Source organism: Uloborus diversus, chromosome 5 (genome assembly GCF_026930045.1).
Source record: "Uloborus diversus isolate 005 chromosome 5, Udiv.v.3.1, whole genome shotgun sequence".
Taxonomy (NCBI): domain Eukaryota; kingdom Metazoa; phylum Arthropoda; class Arachnida; order Araneae; family Uloboridae; genus Uloborus; species Uloborus diversus.
The window spans coordinates 129,951,771-129,978,749 of NC_072735.1; the positions used below are offsets into that span (position 1 = coordinate 129,951,771).

The 26,979-nt window shown below is 33.7% G+C and overlaps 1 protein-coding gene across 1 annotated transcript in view; it reads left to right on the forward strand.

The window, feature by feature from the left end:
- The window catches only part of LOC129223135 (DNA-binding protein D-ETS-4-like), a 32,284-nt gene extending 20,003 nt beyond the window's left edge, over window positions 1–12,281 (forward strand). Inside the window, exons 4-5 of the mRNA XM_054857702.1 lie at window positions 2,639–2,914; window positions 10,189–12,281. Of these exons, the coding sequence (XP_054713677.1) occupies window positions 2,639–2,914; window positions 10,189–10,544 (632 nt within the window). The 3' untranslated portion in view covers window positions 10,545–12,281. The remainder of the gene's footprint in view (window positions 1–2,638; window positions 2,915–10,188) is intronic.
- Window positions 12,282–26,979: the final 14,698 nt, after the last annotated feature.

Genomic DNA, 26,979 nt, shown 5'->3' on the forward strand with positions numbered 1-26,979 from the left:
AATTGCTCTTTAACAGCTATATAGAAAAGAGACTCCAAATACTTTGGCGTCGCAAAACAATGGCGCCTTGTTATATAAAATTGAATCAATCGAGCTCTGAGGCCATTTTGATTTTCTTGACGTTCTTAAGTTCAAGGACCATTGAGCGGTTATTCAATCTTTCAATAAATTGACTTCCACTATGGCGCCATTTTTTAAACATAAGATTACTTTCTCGTTTTGTTTTACGAAGGAACTAGAGATTTAAACGATTCATCTGAATCTTCAGTGATCAAACACAATGGAAGTGCTGTATGGCGAAGAATTTTTTTTCCTGTCTTTAGTCATGTTTCAAGAGCATGAAGAAAGACGAGTTGTTTCATTTTAATAATAAAGGACTCTTTTGTGACACGCTTTTGGTGTTTTGCCAAGGCTACTTAAGCAAATATTTATCAAGAACATTGAACTGTTATCCTGCCTGGCATAATTCACCCCCCCCCCCTAATCGATAGAACTGTCGAAAGTAAATCTACTCATATATTTTCACGATGTATGAAAATATTTACACTACAAACATGACATATATTGTCATCATATGCGTCAAAAAATGTGTACTTCTTTGCGCGTTACATAGCTATACATTGTCTCCCCCGTCACCTTTAAATCAGTTTTATCTTTAGTAAAAATCTAACTAGTTTCTTGCTATTTTTTTAACTTGTAACTAATTCATTACAAAATTACTTTCTGCTTGCAATCAGGTTATGTAAGTTTCTCTAAAGTCATTTTCCCTATTATTCTCTTTCATGAATTTCAAATTCTGCGAAGTTTCACTAGAATTGTTTTAATTTAAGAGAAAAGATTTAAATAAATATGATTCTTTATAAGAAGAGAAATATTGTTTGAATAGTATGACTAACTAATGTGTACGCTTTGTTAATTCATAAAGCCATTTTCGCTGCAATTAATAGTTCTGATAGTTAAGTTCAACATAAAAATCTTTAGCACCGCCGAAGAAATCGTATTCCAAATACTTTTGTATGCTTTTTACTTAATAGGGACAACTTTGTCTTAATCGATCAGTTTTAGATTAATTATTCACTTTCAACTGTAAGAAGCTTGAAATAAAATATGACGAATTACTGCAATTGCGACACATAGTTTCGAAATTCCTTGACTCAGTCGAAGATGAATTTATTGCGTAAAAATAACTATTGTGCAGCGTCTTTAGCAACCACAAAACATTTTAAGAAAGAAAAAAAAAGAGGGGGAAAAGAAAGGAAAAAATGTGTTTTAAAATAAGGAAAAAATTTGTTTTAAAGTAAGGAAAAAATTTCTTTAAATTATAAACTGTGAAAGAAGTGTAAGTTAATACGCTTATGTAAGTATGAAGTCATCGCTTCTCAGAACTCATTGGCCAATGACCTTTCCGAATTGTCGTGACTGCCACTTGTTTAGGGCACGCCCATTGCAGCACAAACGCCGCTACTGAAGTCATATATGCGGCTTTTACTTTTTCTAGCATAAAAAAATACTGGTGAGGAAATGTAAACATAGTAAATTCTCAATAAAGCGAATTATTTTGTCATTTAACGAACTTCCATGACGTAAGAACGATCGGATGAAATTTCAATCAGATGTCTAAAATACATATTTTAAAAATAAAAATGTAACTCTTCTGCTTCATTTTAAAAAGTCTGATTCAAACTAAAGTTTCTTTACTTCAAGCTTTCACTCAATCTTTCGGATTTTTTTGTCTTCAAAATGGGGTTTTTAATTTGTTTTTGCTTAGGCTTAAGAGTAGTTTTTGAAGAATGAAAATTGTTATTACATCGGTATATTATTTATCATTTTCATAAATTACCTGTTCATCTTGTTATTCACAAATAAAACACTAGAAGCAATTGAAAAATAACCCATCTGCGTGTTATGTCTAAGACTCATAAGTCTAGTAGATTGTGGAATACTATTGTAATTGGCGTAATAAATAAAAAAAAACCTCATTTAAAAAAATACTATGCAATACTATGCAATCAGTAAATGTTTCAAAGGGATACAAGAAATGATGATTTACCTTTTTTTTTTTTTGTGTGTGCAAGACAATCCTAATCCGTATGGGTAGTGGGCGTTAAAACGCTTCCTGAAAACCAACCATTTTTCAATTTATTTTTTAAAGCCATATGAGGCAGTGAGAAGCAAAGGTGGACATTTCCAACATGTAAGTGGACAATTTCAAGTTTTGAGTAAAACGCGTTTAAAGATAATATCCTGGGTAGGCTTTCATTGATTTTTTTTTCTAAATCATGCTATATAGCAGCAACTACCAGGGCTACTAGTACCATCTCTTGCCCCAAGACAGAGGAGAAGTTCACCTACCATGTGTATTGATTATCTCCGAATTTTTAATTTTGCCACTTTTTGCTTCTCACTGCCTCATATGTGCTTTATGAAAGCTTTTTAAAAAAGAGAATGAAACACGTAGGACGAAATTAATAGGTGTATAATCTGGTTTCGCCACTGGACGCCAGAGGCATAAACTTTCAGATATTTTATTGTAATAAACATTTTGTTTTCTTTCCATTTTTTTTTTCTTTATTTATTGACTCACTTTTGTATCATTTGCCTGTCTAAAATATTCACTAACAAATGTTAATTTTTACAGCTGCTAGTTTTCAAAGACATAGCCCACCACCCCCACAGCAACACCAACAACAGCAACAGCCGATGATGGCGTTCCGACCAGAAGACAGTCTGCTGGACATGAGCGGTCTTATTGACCAGTGGTCAGCCTACCACAACCAACACCGTATGTCACCCCCGGCTGGTTCCAGGAGTGGCGGAAGTCTTATGGGAACAGTCGCCCCAGACAGCAGTAGCAGTTCTGTTGCTTCACCCGTTGGAAGCCACGATTTCGGAAGCGAAGGTGCACAGAGTGATGGTAAGTGTCTTTTATGGATTCTATAAAAGAGATTCCAACCACTCCACCCTTTGCACTCCGTTGTCTCTCTTTGAAGGGACATCGTGATTATGACATAACACTTGGATGTCTTCCTCGAAAGGACATCGTAATTCTATCATAATACTCGAATGTCCCACTTAAAGGAACATCGTAACTCTAGCATAACACTCGTGTGTCCCTTCTGAGGAGACATTGTGATTCTAGAATAACACTCGAGATCCCTTCTGAATGGACTGGCCACTGACAACGAAACTCTAACTTAACACTCGAATCTTCCTTCTGAAGGAACATCATAATTCTAGCATAACATTCGGATGTTCCCTCAGAGGAGACATCATAATTTTAGGATAACACTTGGATGTCCCTTCTGAGGAGACATTGTACTTCTAGGGTAACTTTCGGCTTTCCCTTCTGAGGAGACATCGTTATTCAGATATAACAGTTATCAGTCCCTTCTATCATAATTCTAGCATAACACTTGGCTGTCCCCTCAAAGGAGACATCGTAATTTTAGGATAACACTCAGGTGTACCTTCTAAGGGGGCGTCGTAATTGTAGTAAAACCCACAGGAACCCTTTTTGGGGATTGAAGTTAGTGATTTAGAGAATCAGCTTATTCATAAACTAGTTTGAGAAACGAAAATCGAGTTCAAATTGAAAGAATTTGAGCACAAAATGAGAACTGAGCAAAAGAGATCTCGAGTGCAAAGGGTTAAAGTACCCAAACTATGTTTAGGAGTGAAATCTACAGCGATTAGTTTTATTTGGTGTTTTGGGTGTTTTAAAAAGATACTTATCGAGCCAGGAAAAGACGTCTTTAGAAATAAAAAAAATCCTCAAACATTTTCTTTTAACTTTGACATCCAGTATTAATTACCATTTCATTTACTTCGAAATTTTGCAAAGTAAAATGAAATTTTATAAAAATAGAAAAAGTATTTTATATCAAATATCTTCGTCGAAAATTTAAAAGCTTCTTTTTTCCCTCTAATTATCATTTTTTTACTTAATCCTTTGCAAATGAATTTTTAAAATGTAACTTATTAGTAATTCATGATCCCTCTCCTTCCCTTCAAATGATGAAAATAATTTTCAGGAATTTGTTGTTAATGGCGAAAATATACTTATATCCTTTTGCTGAAAACGAGAATCATTGAAGTTGTTGAGTCGCAAATTTTAGGAAACATTTTCCCTGACAATGATTCATTGGGACAATTTGAAAAAACAACACATGACTCTTTTTCAAACTATTTTGGTCTTCCTCCAAGTTATATAATGCTCGGTTAGTCTCTCAAGTTTATCTATACGTTTGTGTATGTCAATAATTGTTTATCAAACTCTGGTCCAATTTTCATTTTTCGTGCCATTATTTGCCTTCCTTAAATCACTTTTAAAAAGAATATTTTTAAAAAATTTGGCAAATTAGAACTCTAAGAATATGCTTTGAACATGAAAAAGGGCATCTACACTTTTTATTTGTTCTATTCCCATTTTCTATCCTTTTTACTGAAAATCTATCCCTCTGTACAAACTCACACTACTGAATGTACTAAAAATTGTGCGAAACAACGTGCAACACATTATGGGAAACAAAATACTAATAATCTTTGAAACTAAATACCACAAAATCCAATGAACATTTGACAAAACTTGAACAAAAGGAGAAATTCGGAAAACTGAAAAACTAAATTGGATTACAGATTCATGGATTAATAATTACTAAGCTGCTGATTTATTATTAAAAATAGCATACGCTGCTAAAAATAAACTGTACTCACTAACTATTCACATTAATTTTTGAGCGCCAGTATCAACAGCGTTGTTCAACAAATGGTCCTTTTCTGCAAGAAAGAGCTAAATCTAAAAGTAAAAAAGAAAAAAAAAAGAATCCTATCTTAAATGCTGCGCTCGAGTCTCAAATCCAGTTGGAGAGCAAGAACTCGGGAGCTGTTCCATTATTTCATCTTCTTTTTTCCTCGCGCACCTGTTCTTTCGCTCCACAAAATCCCCTCTTTTTCGACGAACAATTATTACTCAACAAACCATTCCCCGGCAAAAGTATAAAAACTGTAATCAAACCAGTAAATAAGGAAAAAAAATAAATAATAATACTAAAAAATAAAGTGGAAATAGCTCGGCGGCAGGGAGGGACGAAAAGTGGTAAATATCGGCGGGCACCAATCGGAAAAAATCCCCAGAAAGCAGCCAAACCAGTTGGCTTGAGGAATGTGGTCTTGCCCTGCGGCATCCTCTGCCAGGTCATTCGCGGTCGAGATTAGGATAGAAAATGTTCCAAGAAGAAATCCAATATAAAAAAATATATATCTGTCTCAGTCGCGATTTTCAGTCGAGTTGAGCCATTTCATTCGGGGAAAAAGAGCGATTTAAAGTCAAACGATTTTTCTAGTTTCGGGAAAGCGTAGAGAAGATGTTTGTTCTAGTTTCTGAATGGCAAGTTGTACATTCAGCGCAAAATTAATGCAGCTTTAGAGAAAATAAAAATAATATTTTTTTAAAAAAAAGAAAAGAAAGTTACGCTGTGTTACCAAGCTGTGTTTAAAAGTTTTTGACTTGAAATTGATTTTTAGAATCATAAAGCACTCATCTGTATGACTTTACGGCTAAATTGCATGGTTTTAAAAGAATTATTATTATTATTTGTTATATTCTCGTAACATATTTCATACATTACTTAAATAATTATTTTTAATTGACTAAACGCTCAACGGAAGAAATAAACAAACAGGGTGAGGGGGAGAAAACAAATGACTATAAAACCTTATAGTGTCGGGGAAAATTCATCCAAAAGCAAACTAATGAACAAACTAGTTAATTCTTTTTGTTATTTTCTTATTACTTTTTTTAGTTAATAAACGCTTTAGTGTAATGAACAATATTCAATAAAATGCTAAAAAGACTTATTCAAAATATTCTAGAAACATATATTTAAGCACCTTAAAAAAAGAACAGTTTTGAAAGTTTTATTCCTTAACAAATTTCAGTGGAAATTTGAAATTTGTGAGGCAAGTAAAAGTAAATTATTTTAATATTTTTTGGACAGTACAGTATTATGTATGTGCGAGTTCTTTGAAACATTCATAAATACAGTTTTTGTACTGTTTATTTCCCCCATATGTATTTATTTAATTTATATAAAATCTATAAATGTTTCAAAGGAGGAAAAAATGTGTCCTAAAGACACACAATAAAAATATGACACTTCTATCTTTTCTTTTACATTTTTCTGAACTGTTGCTTTATCCGCATGTTTCCTCTCGCGCCCCGCTCTTTGTTCTTTCTGCACCTGACTTAGGCATATTCACAACAAAATAGTATATTTTAATGAGAAAAATATATAAACAACGAGAAAACTAGGTACCCGAAATCTGTTTTTAAATAATTGTCAAAAATAATAATAAACAGAAGTAATTATAAAGTTAATTTTTAACTATAAAAGTTTACAAACTAATTTCAAGGCTGAAGTTGAGCAATGTGGATTAATCCTTTTAAACTGATGGCTGGACTTGAATCAAAGAAATCTTTGAAAACCTGCTTTATTTTGAAAGTTCAAAATGTCCAGTTAAATTTATCAACAAACAAACTGTGTAGTTAGTATTTTGGAAACAATTGAAACGCTGAAGTATTTTTACTTCATAATTACTATTACTTTTCTTTCTTTCTTTTTTTTCTAAAGCAATAATTAAAAAAACAACTACGTCATTTTCGTCACACAAAAAGGTTGCGCATCGGAATTTCAAAGCATTCGCATAAGAAATTCCACTTTAAAAAAAAAACTAAAACTCAAAAATATTTCTTTTTCTGTAAAATTAAAAAGTCGTTGCAAAATAAAATTTAAAAAATAGCTTTTTTCATAAATATAATTCGATTCAGAACAGCGTAGTCAAACTTTCCTCATCTCATCTTTTAAAGCTTTCCAACATTTTCTCTTTTTTTCCCCACGCCGTCCATTTTTTCATCGAAGTTGAAAGCAGGACCTATATATGACTCCAGAATCGCCGAATTTTCCAACAACAGCAGTTTAAATCCCATTTTCTACTTTGCGCTGGGAATTCCGTCGGTAATATTTTTCAACTCTCCCCACATCACGAGACTTTTTTCGCTCGTTCCTAGTTTTATCGAGATACTTCTAACGTCACAAAAAAACGTCAAAACAGCTCTACCGACTCTTCACATCCTCTATTTTAATGTTGAAACGAAAACATCCAAGTGCAGCAGCACACATACTTCTTTACTCCTAGAATTAGTTTTTTTTTTTTTTTTGATACTGAACTTTTTTTTTTTTTCAGTTTTATCTATTTATCTCTTTTACATCTGTGCGAATTATCCGCAGGGGCGTCACATCTGTAAGATATCTCAAAAGCTGTAGCAACTTATCTTTTTTTCTCCTCGTTGTCAAAAAGATATTGTGACAAAAAGCTTTCATTTTGTTTTCATTTCATTTCTTTTCCTCTTAACCATTCCAATTTCTTGATATTATGATCCCGATTTCTGTCTGAAAATAAAAATTCAGCACAGTTTATAAATCCTTCCGTTCGTTTATTATTTATTTTCTCTTAACTGTTCCAATTTTTTGATTTTGTTTTCTTAGTTGCCCTCTGAAATCAAAAAGTTAACACTGGGTTAAAATCTAGCATTCTACCAAAATTTATATGATAAAGGTATGACTTTTACTGACGAATATATCTAAGAATGAAAAGAAGTCAGAAAAATTAACTAAATAAATATAAGTATTTTTTTCATTTAAAAGAATTGAAATAAGGATTATGATATGGGGAAAATATTTGGATGTCAACTTTTATATGTCTGTTGGTCGGTCTCCCTCCCTTCAAATATAATTTGGTAGAACAATTTGAGTTTGTCAAAACATCTTTCGTTCGAACGATATTGGCCGATGGCCGGAGCACTTCATTCGGATGTTTCAGTTTTTGATTTGTAAAATCGGAGTATACGTCAGTTATGAAAAAGATATATAGTTGGTGTTAGAAAATCGATGGCGGTATATGAGAAAGTAGACTTGTTTGGTTCAGCGCTATCTTCTTTTTTCTTTTCCTTGATATAGCTGATGTTAGAAAATCGATGTCGATATATGAGAAAGTAGACTTGTTTCGTTCAGCGCTATCTTCTTTTTTCTTTTCCTTGATTTAGTTGATGTTACAAAATCGATTTCGATAAATGAGAAAGTAGGCTTGTTTCGTTCTGCACTATCTTCTAATTTATTTCCCACTGTATAGCTGATGTTACAAAATCGACGTCGGTATATAAGAAAGTAGGCTTGTGTGGTTCAGCACTATCTTCTTATTTCTTTTCCTAGATATAGCTGATGTTAGAAAATCGATGTCGAAAAGTACACTTGTTTGGTTCAGCCTTTTCTCCTTTTTTTTTTCTTTCCACCGATTATGTTGATTTCTAATAGCTAAACCTAAATATATAAATTCCCTCCAAATTAAATTTTTAGTTTTCCTAAACTCGACATAGCTTTCTTTGTTTCAGAGGGCGATGATATTTACGTACTACAAGAAAGCAATTGTTAGTTTATGAAGTTTTCGAACACATTTTATCAAAACGCCTAAGCGTCCATGACCTTATCACGACCTTACGCGTCATTGACGTCAAGTAGCAATGATGTCAGTTCTAAATTTGCATCATGGCGTCTACTTTCCCGATACGAAAAAAAAACCGCTACCACACATCTTGAGACCACTTGCTTTTTACTTCCAGAGTCTCATGCTTGAATTTTTATGTTTTCTTTTGAGAGAGAAAAAAATGCCTCTTAGCTTCTCATCCCCCCTCTTTTCTTCGCGGTTGGTTGGCTTTCTCGTCTGAGTGTGAATGTCCCAGTTAAACGAAGTTCCCACTGTGCCTCTGAATTTTCCCCATCTCATTGTTATTATGTTCTTTTTTTATTCTTTTTTGAATTTAAGCTTTTAGATGTTGTTTAGTTTGCAAACAGACCTGCACTTGGCACATGGGCTTTTTTTTTTCTTCTACTTCTCCTTTGGTTGTTTGCTGCTGCTAGAAAAACTTCTTGCAGTGTTTGTTAGCATCTGTCGTGCAGTCCATATCAGTCGCATTGCTGTCATCCAGAGATGATTTTTTTTCGCACTTGTTGACCCAGATCTTTACTTTAAGGGCGCTTAAAAATGCTTTCAGACGATAAATAAATATTATATTAAATAACAAAAAGAAAAGATTTTTGCAGCTTTATAGCGTAGCGTGTATGAGTAAAATATAATACTCATTACGAAAAAACATGGCTTGAATATGGGCTGCCTGCTCAATCAATAACTATGCGCAAATCGACAACCTCAAAGCTGCTTGCTTCCTTAAAACAACTGCTATTTAAAACTTGGGCACTGCATTTCAGGATGCGAGCCCCAAAAATGTGATGTTCCCTGCCAGAAAATTTTGGAGGGGATATGACTAATTTTAGTCCTTATCTACGGCCAAAAAATGAGAAATTCTGTTCAGGAAGGGGACAAATCGTTAAATCCACCCTTGCTACGCCCTTGCTGAGCCCCATCCAGCTTTTAGAAGAGGAATGGAAATGATTTGCACCTCTATAGCTAACTGAAGTCTTTCGTGGGAGGGGTGTTGTTTCTTAAGTCCTTATTGAATAGATATGAAAATATTTATGTTCATCGATCTGGGATAGGAAAAATTCTGGAGAAGGCATCCCCTCCCTCCATTGTTGCGTTCCTGATTTGCACTAATAAATCACGATATTGGTCAAGGTAAAAATCGTCACTCTAATATCAAAGAATGCTGTCTAAAACAATATTAAGTAGTTTATTGAAAATACCGAAAAATGAAGCACTACTTATTGTCTCGTAGACACTGAAGTTCAAGTCACCGTTCCCAGGTACGTCATTTCGATGTTTTCCGGGAGGGGGGGGGGTCAAAGGGTGCATACTCAATGCAAAATTATACCGAGAAACAACCAAAACCACATTCAACTTTTTGTGAACACATGAGTTTTTCAAAGCCACAGGGGTCAATTGCTTCCTCCCGACCACCCTAAATGATGGGCTTGGGTATCACCAAAATAAATTATTCATAAGAAGATTTGCTCTTCGTAGGATTTTACTGTCAGTGTTGTTTGACATTAAAGCAACGAAATAATCTACACAAAATCTGAAGCAAAAAATTTTAAATAAATTGCATTACTTGTTTAATTTCTGTGAATGTCTTTTGGATTCACGTTCCTGATATTATTTTTTTATTATTCTTTATAGATGACATCAGTGATGAATCCTGCGATGCTGAGCGTTGCGGGAGGTCTGGTGCATCAGGCAGTGGAAGGCCCGGTTCTCACTCTCACATCCACTTGTGGCAGTTTCTGAAAGAACTGCTCTGCCAGCCACACTTGTATGGCTCATGTATCCGATGGTTGGACAGGCCCAAAGGAATCTTCAAGATTGAGGATTCTGTCAGAGTCGCAAGATTGTGGGGAAAGAGGAAGAACAGACCTGCCATGAATTATGACAAGCTCAGCCGCTCAATACGTCAATATTACAAGAAAGGCATAATGAAGAAAACAGAGAGGAGCCAACGATTGGTTTACCAATTTTGCCATCCGTATGGCCTCTGAAAGAAAAGACACTCTTCTGAGCAGTTCGGTGCAGTCCGCTTCGAGTTGACTCCGGGACAGAGCTTTGCCATAAATGACATCATCCTTTATCTTCAGCTGTTGTCCAGACTTGATTCGTAGCAACATCATCTCTGCTAGATATCATTCGTGGTTCTTCTTCCTCATAGCTGGTCTACGAGAAAGATGAAACCATGATCACCTGTATTATAGCTATTTTTATTGTAAATTTATCATATTTTTTCTTGATGAAAATACATATAAGTTTTATTGTGACGTCGGTGAGGACCCAAGGGCTGGTTCCCTTCGGAGTCGGATCCAAAAGCGTTTCCTTGTGAGGTCTCGGGTTGGGAAGGTATGATTCCCTGTCGCCCATTTAGCCACACCCTCACAAGGAAGTTCAAAATTGAGCGATTTTATAATCTCGATTTGCATTCGCTGTATAATTTCACCCATTAACTATTTCCACTTGTGGCTAAATTTATTGAGCGCTGCGCTGAATGTTCCGGTAATCGGTCGAGTTTGGTTCTAGAACCGAATTCCCGATAAGGAACTGCAGTGACTCGATGAACGTTGGTCCTATATATCAGTGATATATCACACGTATGTTCTAAGAACACTACACTTGGAGGCGGTACTTAGCCTCCACAGTTATATTTTTTTTGTGATGACTTTACGTAATTCTTTTGTGTGTAACTTGGCCTTAACGTCTCTCATACCTATTTACCATTACCGCCTGGTGCGGTTTTGGTACAAAAGGTATGAGGCGTGAGCTATCTGGTATCCTTCTCCTAATGGCCCACGTATGTTCGTTCATATGCGGTGCCATAACATAGTATTAGTTGATTAGATTTGGGATACAAAAGCAGGGCCTATATTACATACATGGTTAGTTGGCATGTCAGGAACATGGTACTAAGAGATTTACTGTCGGAAAATGTTTGGTAAAAGCCAACTTGAAAAGAAGATACTAAATAACATTTAGCGACAAAATCGCTCTTTGATAAGTTGCTTTTACCATATTCAAAATTACACGCATCAGTGACCTATTACAACTTTTAAGAGCTTTAATTTTTCTTGATGCACTTTGTTTTTCAATAAAATGGAATCTATGTATATTTACCAAAACTTTTGGAGGCATTTGAAACATGAAAATCAAGTTGAACTACCATTTAAAATGAAGACAAAGTTGCAATTGTTTAGGAAATACCTATCTACGACCAATTTTTTGTTTTCAAATAATGAAAGTGTAACATTTATATGATGTACCTAACTGGACTTTGTTTAAACTATTTTACTATTTTCAAAATAAGTAGTTTTGCAATGAATAAATAATAATTGTTTCAAATTATTTGTTCCAATGTACTTTATTGTGCACTTCTCTGAGAACCTTTAGTATCCTTATTTTCATAGGAACACATATTTCTCTTAAAACATTATATGCTAAAAAATAATAATTACTGCCTGCATTTATAGAACTGATGGTTTATGAAATGCCAACTAAACAGTTGGTAATATAGCACTTTTATGGTTTGTGCTTCTTTCTATAGTATACTTAACGATTCTTCACTAGGACTGTGCTATTCTTATTTTTAAATTTCTATTTTTGAAATTGCTTATTGGTCTAGCATTGTTCTGTGTTGTCCTCTAACTTGTAGAATACAAAGAAAACATCTTGATGATTTTTGCTTTGTACTGTTGGTTTCTGTATTTCTAATACATGGTGGTCAATAAAAAAAGCAAAAATGTATATTTGTTTCTATTTTTTTATCTTAACTTTTCAAATGCAATTTTTTGCAAAACACAGACATGAGAAGCGAAAAAGGTAACACCTTTTTGTGTAAATAAAATAAATTGCAATGGTAATATGCATGTATCAAGGTATCTGGACTCAAATAAAAAATTACAAAAGCAACAGAATTACAAGTAGCAAAAGTGAATTTAAAAACAAACCATTGTCCATGTATAAGGATGAAATTTAGCGTAAGAGTTTGGGATGAAAGATAGGATGATGAATAATTTTAGATACATGTAAAAATAATTTTCGAGTTTCATATATAATTGCATCTATGCAATTGCATAGATGCAAGTATTGCATCTTCAAAATGTTCCAAAAATAATTAAAAATCCATAATCACCAAAAATTAATTAAATCAGCATATGTTTCACCAGAAAAAAAAAACATGAAACTAATCTAACTTTTGATTGGAACAAATGCTTTGCGAAAAAATAACCAAAGACTATTTTAAGTTCTTTTAAAGATTAATATATCTTTGAGCTAAAATATTTTGAAGGAAAAGCTCATAATATTTCATGAGATGTGTGAATTGAGTTGAAGTTTTAAAACTATGCTTCTCGCCTAGATAACTGCAAAGTTTACAACTTGATATTATTAAATCTTGTGAAGTGCCGCTCTGATAAATTGAGGCATGACCTTGACAATGTTTACTTCTTTTTGAGGAGTTCAGAAAAAAAGAAAGATGTTATTGTTGTGAACATTAGTTGAAATACTTTCACAAAACGATTATTAAAAAAAAAAAAAGTTGAACTCAGCTTAGTCTGGGGGATCAGCTTTCCATACTACCCTCAAGAAAAAATAAACAATAACGAAGTCATGCTTCAACTTATCGGAGCCCCAAATAATAAAACAAACAAATTTCATCAGCGAAAGGATCTCGGAAATAGAGAGTTATTCAATCAATCGTCATGGGTAAAAAGCTTTTTAAACTGCGATGAAAAATAATAAATTATTTCTGAGTAATTCAAAAGATTTAAGGATTAATTATGGAATTCTCTTCTTTTGTATACAAGGCTATTTTTACTTCCATGCCCCCCCCCCCCCTCTCGTTTAGAGATTTTAAAGATTTATAACCCATGGGTCATTCATTCCATGTCAAACCAACAAGGCACTCTACCTGAACACCTAAGATTTTCATAAAACTTTCAGAAATCTTACTCTATGACATCTTAAATTTTTTTATAGTAATTGTATAATTCTTAAAACAACTATCTTCTTTACTAATATTAAAGCTGAAAGTCTCTCTGTCTGGATGTTCGGAGGATGTCAGGATCTCTGTGACGCGCATAGCGCCTAGACCGTTCGGTCGATTTTTATAAATTTGGCACAAAGTTAGTTTGTAGCATGGGGGTTTGCACCTTGAAGCGATTTTTCGAAAATTCGATGTGTTTCTTTTTCTATTCCAATTTTAAGAACAAAATTATCATAAGATGGACGAGTAAATTACGAAATTATCATACCGTGGAGCCGTAACATGGACACAAGCCAATTGGCGAGATACGAAATTATCATAACGTGGAATCGTGACATGGGTACAAGCCAATTGGCGAGAAAATTCACCATACATTATTTGTAAATATACAGGCGAACCAAAAGATCTTTTAATTTTTCTATTACGGACAAAGCCGTGCGGGTACCACTAGTTTGACATAAAACTGGAAGGAGGAAGTTGCCTTTGTGTTGCATATGAATATTTTACTGTTATTACTTTATTTTAAATTGATTGTGCGTATGTTAATTGATTTTCTTTTTGATTAGAATGTCGCTTGGCGAATTTGGCGATGAATTTTGGAGTTTTTTACATTTGAAAGCTACTGCAAATGTAATTTTGATGTAATTTGTTTTTCTTTAATTCAACGGATTTTCTTTAAATTTTTAGCATAGGCATCGCTGTGCGGGTACTGCTAGTAGTTCATAATTGATGAGCAATTAATTTTTGAAGTTCGTAAAAAAACACTGTGAAATGTAAAAACTCACCTTTTCACAGTAGGAGTTACAGGTGTAGCTTATTTTAAAGACGATTAGGTGCACTTCAGTATGATATGGATATGTAACTTGAATACTAAGACAGGGAAGGGTTTTACAAAGTTTTAAAATTCTTTAGTCCAAAATTTTTCAGATAATGTCTTTTAAAAATTTTGAAAAAAAAGTATGATTTTTTATTTAATATTTTGATAAATATATCCAAACAATTTTAGAGTGGGACCATGAAGGGTCAGCAGTTTCTGTAAATACGATACTCTTGCAATGCTTGCTAAAGTTTGTTTTTAAATGTTATAACTCATATTGAATGGGAAATGTGTAATAGATCATTGAAAGAGGAATCGCATTCACTTTAATTTTATAGAAAACTTGATTACTTTTCGAAAAAACAAATTTTTTCACAAAAATTAAAAAATTTGGAAATTTAAGAATTTGTGTGATACGGTAACGACAGCAGTAACAGACAGTCGGAAGTTTGGGTTTAACTAATACGAATTTTAAGCGGGTAAAACTGATGTTGCTGCGAGTGCGACCCATGAATACGACGCACAGTGGGGCGGCACAACAGCGGACGCACAAACAGCGCTTATGAACGGGTTTTTTTTCCTATACTAAACCAATTGAGGATTAATAAATTTGCACAGGCCTACCTCTTAGGCAATCAGAACTGGAATTTTAGATCCTTTCGTCCACTACAAAGCTGAAGGGAGCCTTTAGAAAGTTGAAGAACCATGAGTGCGGGAATTTACAAAAAATGCTTTTAAGCAGTCAATTTTTTTTCCTATTAAAGGCGGGTATATTTAATTTCTCTCGTGTCCAACGATAGTAATAGGACAAAAAAAATGAGTAATCGAATTCTCAAACCAAAAATTGGTTTTGATCAACACCAAAAACTTCGGAAATCAAGGTGTTTTTTTTTTTTTTTTTTTTCAAAACACTCTACAAAAAAATGTCCTCTTATGTCCTCTTAGAAATTAATATTAATTAGTCATAAATGGTCTGTAGAAAGACCCTGAAAAAGAATTAGCTGCGTAAACCTGCGAACTTTGGACCCTGAGCCCAAGCAAATCGAGAAAAATCCATTATAACATGCCTGTGTAAACAAACAAGCGAGAGAGGTTTAAAAACACTTTTAAGCGCTTTTTGGCGTTTTCGTCTCACTGTGCGACGGTGCAACCAACTAGTGTTATTAGAGTGGATTTTAAGAACCAGTTGGTATTTTCAAGGCTGTGGTGGAAGGTTATGAACAGCCACCACGAGGTCTGCCGGTATTTCATGTTCATTTGAACTCAATAAGGTTTTAGACATAAAAGTAAAGAACTTTTGCCTATTTTGAAGAGTAATGGGGAATTCTGACCATTCCTCATCCTTACCTCATCCTATCTGTTACTGGGTATCATCAAAATTGTCGGTGTCTGTTACTGGGGTGTAGAACCTTTTTTCGAAATTGAGAAAATAAAAATAGAATTAACTAAATAAAAGGCTCCAGAAGCAGTCAAACGTTACATGAGATGTAGTTGCATGAGAGAAAAATAGTAAATTCTAAATTCATTTATTTTATTTAGAAAATTAAGTTAACCTAAGAGCAATGTCTTAAGCATGTCTGTTACTGGTGACGTTACCCTAGTGTTGTTTGAAATTTTTGAAAAATTTTTAATCTCTAATGTTTTTTACTGAACACGTCCAAAAATGTTCAGCGTGGAACCATAAAGAAGTTGGATTAGAAGTTACAACAAATCAAGTACGCAAGCTACTTTTTTGAAGAAAAAAAAAAGTAGCTGCTGTTACTCCTGATCTCAGTGTGGCAACACTATGATTTTTTCCCTTTTTTTTTTCTTTTTTATTTATTTATTATGCAATAAAAACCATACAATTATTTAAAATTTTTAAAAGACACATTCTTAAGAATTTTTGAGTTTTAAACGTTTTATAAAAAAAAGAAAGAAAAAACTATTTTCTGGAAAATGGTTCAGGTTGCATATTAAATTTAAGTGCACGCAATTGCGTATTCTATAATAAAAACAACAACAATAATTAAAATTATTCACCTTAAAAATACCGTAAACCAAGTAACTTTAAACAAGTGAACCAAACTTTTTAGGTTCTGAATAAAATGCTGATATATGTTTCTTACTGCCCAATATAGCGGTTACGATTTATTTGTGGATGTGAATTGCATTTTTACTCTATATCTAATATATATCTATATCTAATATATATCTAATATATCTCTTTCTTCTATATCTAATATATAGAAGAAAGTATTGGATTCGTGCAAATTTTCGAATTTCGAATTTTGACGGATTTGAACGTTTTGAGGTGTGCTGAGTCCATTTCGACTATTTTTGGAAAATGTCTGTCTGTCTGTGTGTGTGTGTATGTGTGTGTCACGTCTGTGTGTGACCAGTTTTTTGTGGCCGCTCTACAGCAAAAACTACCGCATGAAATCGAACTAAATTTGGTACACATATGTGCCCCTATGTGAACTTGTGGCCATTGGTTTTTGGCGCGAATTCCTCCAAGGGGGGTGGAGCAATGGGACGTTTATTGAGTTACACGTGCTTGCTATTCCTGAGGAAGTAACTGGCGGAATCGAACAAAATTTGGTCCATATGTTGCCATTAACAGGAACAGGTGCTGATTCAGTTTTGGTGTCAATAACTCAAACGGGGGTTGAGCTATGGAACGTTTTTTGTCGTCAATTGTGACTGCTGTATCTCAAGAAATAATGAACGGAATGAAAGAAAAATTTATCGACAAGTAGCCCTTAGTGGGTATAAGAGCTGATTTTATTTTGGTGTCAACAGCTAAAAAGGGGGTAGCGCAATCGATCGTTCTTTTTTTCCATTGTGAGTGCCCTATCTCAAGAAGTAATGCTACGTTCTGGTTGAAATTTGGAATATATATGAATGCATATGTAAACAGGCTTTGGTTCAATTTTGACGCCAATCGCTCCAAGAGGTGTTTATTTTTTTATTTATTTATTTATTTATTTATTTATTTTTGCGAATAAAAATAGCTTTATTAATGCAACAATAAGAAAGATAAATCGTAATAGATTGTCGTCTGCGTATTTCTTGTGATTTTAATTGTATGGAAATGATCGGAAATATTATCTCAATAATTTAAAATTTTTAACTGTTGCCATCTTATGTTTGTTAACAAATAAAATATTTGTAATTAATTCAAGCAAGGCTTTTAAAATAACTTTCAATTTTTGCTCTTTGCTTTGCTTTTGCAATTCGCAACTCCAGCGCTCGAATACGCTACCTTGCGGTAATTTACAAAACTGCCGAAAAAACTAAAACATTGCCACAATGCGTTCCACGTATGTCTGTTGACTTAAACATAGGCAGTTTGTTCTGAGTATTTACTAATGCATTCGATGTGTCTTGGATTGCTTTCAGCAACAGAAAGTGTTCGAGCTCCTCAAAATAATGTTAGTTTTCATTATTTCCCTCTAAAAAGTGATTTGATTGAGAAATGGTGAAAGCGCGTTAACACCAGAAAACTCTGGATTAACAAACTTGGATAACGTTATACCAGGTAACAAATTTTATTGTTTTGTGTGAATTTGTAAGAATATGGTTTTTTTTTTTAATCTTAAATTAATTTAACAAACCATATTTTACAGCAGCATTAGTTGGAAGAGAAAGTATGCAAAATTTTTTCTTGAATATATAATCGTAGAACGAAATGAAAAATGTTTAACCGAGAAAGAATTTATTTTGTTGCTTTTATTCTCAGCTGAAAGGTTTCGCCAAATTTGTTTAGGGTTACAGTTTTAGTATTGTGCGAGCTAAGTATCCTTGGCGAGATTCCGCCCATGTTAGTTAAACCATTTTTATTTTTTATCATGAGTGGAATAAAATGGTAGAAAGATTACAGAATTCGATAAGTAAAAAGAAATAATGGTAGATCAATTGAAAAGAAAACTACCACCATATATCCGTGAGAATTTTGTTGATGATTTGTATAGCATGACATAATTAAATCATAACTCAGAAATTAGAAACACACCAAACAGAAAAATTTTAAATGAACTGATTCGGCAATTTGAGAAAAATAACTCAGTTACAAATGCAAAACAATTAGCGCTAGCCAAGCAAGGCAAAGAAGTATCATCTTTTCACAATAATTCGTAATGTCACATAATTAAAGTTTCTAGCATTAATTGTTATTCTTGTCAGACCACAATTATTATTTAGTTTTATCAAGAATTGATAAACATCGAATTCAACATCGTGGAAATGGCTGCTTACCAGGAAACATCACGATCAAGGAAATTCAAAAAAATTCCAAATTGGTGGCATTCGAAAGAGCATTGGAAAACATGTTTATGGCACTGAAACTACGTGCCCTCGTGACCACGTTATCGAAATATGAGGTCTTAAAAATTGCCGAAATTTTTAGTAAAGTCGCCAAATTTAGCGAGTTTTGTTCAGAAATGGAAGGTACGGCGCGAATTCAACATCTGCATCTGACGAGACATTTCACTTCCATATTTGGTCACCACCAAAGCGCGTGAGAAATATCGCATTAATTCTTGACTCGGGGTGACTACCATGGCGCGGGGTGTCGTGGCACAGACTGCGGCATTGAAATTTTTAGGGGCTTGTGTTCCGGGATATTAACGTGCAACTGTATAGGGGAAAACGCCACCGCCCGAAATATTTGTTTTATTTTATTGTAAAAACAATGGAAATATAATGTATATTGACTTCAAATCATGTTTTCTTTTGGCGACTCCCCTAGACCCCAAGGGGAGTTCCTTCAAACATTTGTTTCCAACTACAGAAATGTGAATGTGGGTGTGTCTTTTGTTGCTTTTCGAATAACTAAAAGTAATTTTCTCGAATAATTTAATTTGAACCTCCCCTCTGTAAAATGTTATGGAGAAGGTCAAGATAAAAATGTCTTTTAGCATTTTAGGTAGTAGTAGTAGATGTAAGTAGATTTTACTTCACTAGTTTTCGTGGTTATTATTATTATTGGTGAAATATATTTTATTTCTAAACAAGGTTCTCATAAGTATTAATTATTTTTTCTTTTAGGTTCTGTGCAAAGCTAATTTGTTTACTTTAGATGATATAAACTATTAAAAAACATTCAAATTCAGAAATTTTATTAAGCAAATTAATATTAAATACAGATTTGACACATACAAAATAAAAACGAAAGACGTTTATGGAAAGGAAAAAAAAACATGCTACTGACAAATATGATACTGAACAAAAAAATGATTAAAACATAGAAAATCGTGGCACCAGGAACATTTTATGAACTTAAATTTCGTACAGGAAACGCAACGGTCAACTTCTTGCGGAAAACAAAATTGCAGAGGTGTTTCAAATGGAAGTGGCCGAGTTTGTAGTAGCCCAGACTTGTATCACGCATATTTTATCATGTCTGAGTATTGTGGTGCACTAAACTGGAAATGAATTAGCGACTGCAGTTTCAGGATGTTGTCACGTTGAAAAATATCTATTCCTCCCTCCATCATTGCTTTGTCGGATATTCTCCGCGCCAACTGCTTCCAGAATCTGAAGACTCCAACATCTAAAGGTTGAACTTTTGTAGTAGCACCTGGTGGAATTTTTTTTAATTCAAAAGTCGCAGCATCAGGGACCGCTTCACTCACGATGGAGTCGTCACAATACTGGGTTAGAGAATCTACCACAAGGTGAGACTCATCACCAACATAGGGGAAATAAACGTCTTGAAGCCATCTCATTAGCAGCACTTTCGTGACTTTCCCTAATGAAAAAAATTTAGTTAACGTCAACTTTTTGCTTTTGTCAATACCAGAAGCTAATCTGCTTCACATACACGGAGGACCGCGAACAAAGCGCATTTGCCTCCGAACAAACACACGAATGATTTACAACACAATGAGAAGGAAAAAACATTCAGGGCACAGATGGGAATCGAGCCCATGACCTCCGGTATGCGAAGCCAGACTACTTCTTGAGAGCCACCGAGGCCCCAAAGAAACATTTATTAAAGCTTTTGAACAACTAAATTAAGAATTTTCCACTCACCAGACTTCATAGCTTGGATGCTCAAATTATTAGGCTTGAACATTGTGTGTCTTACACGCGGTCCCAATTCACCTTTGGCTTCTTGAAGAATGATTAGCATTGGTGACAGCAATCGCCCATCGGCACTAATAACTGGCTGAATAGTATAGCTATGAGTCATACTATGCTTTGATTGAGCAGCAGCTTCTACTTTCTTCACTCCTCGTGTATCTAGACTTCTGCCATTGTGCATCTCCTTGTGGAATCCACTTTGGTCTGAGTTGTACCAGTTGGATGGACTACTTGTTGCACTTGGACATATTTCAGCGGTGAAATTGGAGATGGCTTCTTGTCGTTCAGCTGCATTCTGTGCAGTGATTCTCCCGACAAAACCCGTGATTTTTCGTGACACAATGTTGTACCGAGTTTTAAATTTATGCACCCAAGAGCGACATGCTTTGAAACCCGTAACTTGTTGCATAGAACTATGTTCCAATGCCCAAATACGTATATCTTCGTCATGGATGGGATATCGTTTCTCACGAGCTTCAAGGAACTTCTGATAAACGTGATGAGAAATATGTTTGTACTTTAAACGCTTCGATATACTAGAAAGAGTGCTTTGTAGTTGTTTCTCCCAATCGTACAACTGGGAAAGGGATGTCACGAATCTGAAGGACTTTTTTACTGTAGCTAAACTCAATCTTTTAGATTTTCCAGACTTCCAGTACTCTACTGCCCGTTTCTTGTCTTCTGTCGTAATAACACGCAGTTTATTTCTGTCAGAACTTGGATTATAGCTAGATGCTGATGATTTTTGAGATGCTTCTTCTTCGCAGTCTTCTAAATCACCACTTTCATCGCTTAACACATCATTCTCTCCCAATTCGTCAATAATAAGATCTTCCTGCACCTCAAAACTAATGCTTCCTGATGCAACCGTCGTATTAATTAATCCTAAATTGTGTGTTAAATATACTCGTTAAAATAATTTAAATATTTATAAGAGTATACATAAGATCATAAATACAGAGTTGCGTCAAAAATCAGAACGCTTTCCCAGGAAGTTTAAATAAACTTTTTGGCAATTGCTAAGCTATGCATACATTTCGTGAAATAAATTACACACAATGATTAAAGAAATGAAATTAAGTGCAGATGTAATAGAGGTGGAGTATTATAGTTGCCCCGCAAAATGGCAAGGAAATCCATTGGGAAATTTTAATAAACAAAAAATAAATAAAGTTGCCACCAGTGCAAATTTTTCGAGTCACAAAAGAAAGTTCTTTCCAGATGAAATGTTGGAAACTATCAGTCTCTCAATAAATAATGTATCGAGAAACGTGTTTTGCAGAAACAAAGTATCGTCGAGGCGCTAGCGATAAGCAACTAATAGGTTTGTCAACATATAGTGTCGGGTTATGTGCTGTATTGTACATTATGTACACACATATTTGTAACTTTATTTGATCGATTGACATCCTGTTTTTTAAACGGTATTTTTTTTTTTTGGTTATTTCCAAAAATTCAAACTACCAATGGTACCAATTAGTTCTGATTTTTGACACTTTACTGTAGTAATAAAGCAAATTAAAATATACTGCAGGGAGAGGTTCCTCGAGCTTAAACTTTTGGGAAAGCAAAAATTCTCAATTTACTGAAAGAAAATTCAGATTTTGCGAGCGATAAAATACGAGTTTGCGCAAATAATAATGTATGAAAAGTGACTTTCGGGAGTTAAAAAATTGTAATTATGTCCTCTAATTTGCCGAACTGTCAGACGAACTTTGTGGAATAAGAAAAAATTTTGGGAGGTCACAGTGACCTCCCATCAGTGCGCTCCTAACTGCAGTCAACAAGAACGACCTCTATTACTGCGACCGATCTGTCATAGGGTTCAAGCACAAAATCTCGTTTAAAGTTCCACAGATGTAATGACATTTTAGCATCCAATAGAACGTATTAACTGAATACATTTGAATATACCGTTCGAAGTTTGAACTTTTTTGTTATTCTTAAGACTGTCTGTTAAAAAACTGATGTTTAAAACTTTTATGCTTCTGCGGGTGAAATATTTCCACTGAAAAAGTTTATTCGATGATGAAACTGTTTTGAAAAAAATATGATAACCGTAGAGAAACGGTAAACACACTTTAAGGTCTTTTTTTTTTTTTTTTTTTTTTGAAAAGTCGTAAATCTGAAGTTTTCAACAGTATCTAAATACGAAGAAAACGACATTTTAAAAGATTTCAAACCATGTTCTCAAATTAAAGAAAAAACGATTTCTGTCAGTTATTTCCAGTGTGTTTTTCGTTATGTGTATCGTTTTCAAGTTATGTGTAAGCCCTCTAACAAGTCAAATAAAAAAAAGCTGTATTAATTTTTATTTTGCTCGTATTTGAATTCCCTTTTAACGTGAAACATAATTGGTAAAAGTGACTTCAGTATTTTTAAAAATGATTAAATGACATGCAATATGATGTGCATTTACGTTATAGCGACTTTCAGTTGCAGTGACAGACTTTTTCGAACTACAGGGGTTGTTGTAATGAACGTGGACTAAAATTTTTGATAGCAATCTGTTATGAAGTAATTTCCGACATCGTTAGTTTTGCTGTGCAAATTTTTGACATTTACTATCCGTTGTTTTCTTTTTTTTAGTTATTTTTTTTTTTTCGTTTTTAAATTAAAAATTAAACATTTTCGCTAGCAGTGGTCAGACAATAAAACTTCATGAATGATAATAACTTTTGAAAAAATGAATAAGAGCTGGGATACTACAATCCATGATCATTTTCTTTCAACATCAAAAACTATCCATTTTATTTTAAATATATAAGTTTTAATAAGCATGTTTTTTTTTACTTATTCATATTAATTCTCGTACATAATTATTAATTACTTACAACACATTTCATAACAAGAGTACAAACTTAAATTAATTAAGTAAAACACACTTGAAAATGCATTTAAATTCTGAAATGCATTATTATCACGATTACAAAGTTAAATCCTACGTTCAATTTCGTTATAAAGTTGTAGCTCCTCTGGATAAAGCTCTCTAGTTTCCATTTCACAGGCTTCATAGTTACTTTTTAATTTTACACACACAAGTAAAGGGTTAATTCGAAACATCGTTTACGCCCTTTGCAGATGACCAGAAATGGGAATGAGAGTCTTGCTAGACGCATGCGATGAAATCACGTGGTATTTTCCATTTCTTGCCAAGTCTTTAAATTTGGCGAATTTTCGTAAGATTTCGACAAACTTTGACCCCCCATATCTCAAAAACAAAAGGACGAGGGCACACAATATTTGGGTCAATTTTTTTTTCTAAAGATACTCTTTCGAATGCGACCATTTTAAACTTTTTTCATGATTACTGAACTCGTGATGTTTCCTGGTTAGAACTACGAACTGCGTAATTTGCATTAATTTCTAACATTTAGTAATGCTTCTCGAATTCTCATTTCTTTCTACGTGGGCCAGAATATCAACAAGACTTTGAAAATTAATTTAAAAAGAATAAAGCGAAAAAATCATGCATACGAACAAAATTTACTGGGTTTATTAGCATTTCCTTCGTTACCATCACATGCGTTTGTTTTAGTTTTTTCGTCCGCCATTAGACAGTGACTGCAGTGCCCCCTATAGTTCGTTGGAGTTGCGAATAATTCAGACGTTGGGATGGTCGTCAAGTTTTTCATGTGTAATTTTGTTTTTGTTGGGAATATTGCTTCCTCGTCAAGCATGGGGAGCGATCAGAAAGAAAAAAAAGAAAAATATAGAAGAAAGTTTTGTGATGTCCACAACATACTAGTTGTAAAAAGGAAATACTGATTACTGATTAACTAAAAATATATTTGACATATTAGTAAAACACTCGCCAGTGGCAAGTAAATCATGAAATGACATACTTTCTCTTTGTATAATACTAGGGTCCCCCCCCCCCCCAAGGAGCAAAGGTGCAACTTCCTCCCCCCAAATCAGGAAGACTACCCCCCAAAAAAGAGGAAAATATGCTTTAAAACACCGTCCCCCCCGCCCTGAATTATTCAATGGTGCACTCTGCACCATGACCCCCCCCCCCCCCCCGTTTTGCACCCCTGATAATACAGTACAATCTCATTTATCCGGACTAACTTGAACCAAAGGCATTCCCGATAAACGGAAATCCGGATAATCCGGGAGCGTAAGCAAAACACTCTCGTAAATAAGTAGACTTTTCTTTTATTACAGCGAAAAACGATGCTTTGTAATAAAATTACATAGGATTGTTAATTGCAAACACTTTATCATTATTCCATATTCGCCATGTTGTTTATTGTATTATTATATTTGTTTGCACGATCTATGCAGAAATTGTACATTTAATCAAAATTAAAGAGCGGCTATCATAATTTAGAACTATTATTGAAGAGAAAATATTTTTTTAACTCTATAAATTTGATCCGTATAAAAGAGGATCTGCTGGATTCAGTATGAAAAGCAGGGTTGTAGTTTTGGCCGGACAAAACTGATTTTATCCAAGCCACTGGCTAAACTAGTTAAAACCGTCCAAAACTGCATTTAACCACCATAGAACTGGCCAAAACTAAATTACATGAAAATACACTTCTAATTTGTATGTATGTGAGAGCTGTGTGTTTTGCAACTAATAAATCTGTTAGTTGGAAGTTTTTTAATTAAGCACAACAATTTTAGTTAATTAAATATAATATTAGTGAAGTAATTTACATTATTATAACAATAGTAGTGAACAAATTTCACCTTTCTTCAAAATTAAGAATTGAAATTCCTTATAACTGAAGCAAAAGACATAAGGAATACAAAACAGCCTGTAACATAAATATAATTACTTTTCGGTAGTGTTGCTTTTTAATTTTCAAAAGAGTTTCCCCCTTGTACCTTTAATTTTATTTTTATTTTTAAATACCTATATATGTTTCTAAAAGAAGCTTTTTTTTTTCTTCTCTCATTTATTCTTCAAAATTACTTGAAATACTTTCAAATATTTTGTACATTTGTGTGTGAGAATTAAAATCTATCTATTCAACTTACAATGTTTCACTCCGTGATTTTTTCAATGTTACTGCATAGTTTTCATGTAAACCTTAGCTTCTAAACATGCTGTAATTTCTACAAACTGTAAAACTATTTAGATAAATAATAAAAGATGATTATGGTTTGTTTTGCATTTCTTTTTAATAAATTATTATTTGATTTTCATTTAAAATTTGATAATTATCTAAGTGGCCAAAACTGGATAAAACTGATTTTATCCCGGCCGGTTTTATCCATGGTTAAAACTACTACTGGTCAAAACTCTTACAACCCTGATGAAAAGTAGGCTGGAACTTAGGCAAAATTATGGCTGTGAGGAACACAGAGCTGACTTCATTTCTTGATTGCGAAAACTTTAATTTTAAAAAACATGAGTTCGAAGTTTTTTACTGTACCAGAGCTTTTTTACAGACCAGAATTGAAGGGTTTGCAGCAACAAAGAGTTAACTCCATTTTTTGATTGTTGCAAATCTCCTGGAGTTAACTCCATGTTGCCTCAAGCGAATGAAGCAGCTAACTCATTCTAACGAATAACTGGAGAACTATCAACGGGAGATAACTCCTTGTTGAACCGAACGATCTTGAAAACTATCAGTTGGAGATAGCTAATTGTTGAACCAAGCGACCAAAAAATGGAGTTAACTCTTTGTTGCTGCAAACCCCTTAACTCCAATTGATTATTAAATGCTTTTTGATATTTTCAAAGGTCAAATAACGTCTCTTGTCTGAAAGTAAATTCTTATACCTGCAGGAATTTCTGCCAACGTTACAATTTCAGCTACACAGAACCAGCATTTGAACTCTTTCAAAATCAAGTTTTCAAAAATTCAAATTCGCCAAATTTCAAATGCCATTTGCAAAGTAGGCGAAGACAAGTAGCTGATTTTTAAATCAATATAAAAAACAAGATTTTTCCAAACAATTAACGCTACATGCAAATTAACGCGATTTCCAAGTTCAGAGCCCATAGGAAAAAATCTTGTTGAATTAATGTTGTAGATGTGAGAACTCTCTCTCCTCTTTGACACAGATAAGCGACTAAGTAAAATAAAACTTTAACTTTTAACATTATTTTCACTTATTCCTTCAGTTGAAAATTCAAAAGCAAGTGCGTAACACAGCTTAGAACACTATTTTCTCTATTGTTATTCCACAATATTACCATGTTCTAAGAATTCTAATTTTCACTTAAAGCAAACGAAAATAAAAGTACCACAGCTCAGAGAGAATTTGACCTTTCATGGTTCATAATAACGTCATTTTAAAACACGTATTTTTCACCGTCATAAATACTAGCTCATTTTAAGAAAACAGTTCTGGGGATTATTCAGGTTTTAAGTTATACAAATTTAAATTGGTTTCTAGTCAAATTCTGAAATACACTCAAAAATAAATAAAGCAATTTTTAATAATATAAATTCATTTAAAAAAAGTATGGAATATGTAATTTAAATATATGATTCCGTCACAAACATAGATAAAATGTGATTATACGTTAATAATACTGTAAATTACAACGTGGGTCATTTTTGTCCCCCCCCCCCCTCCCTCAGGTGTATGCGACATTGTTACA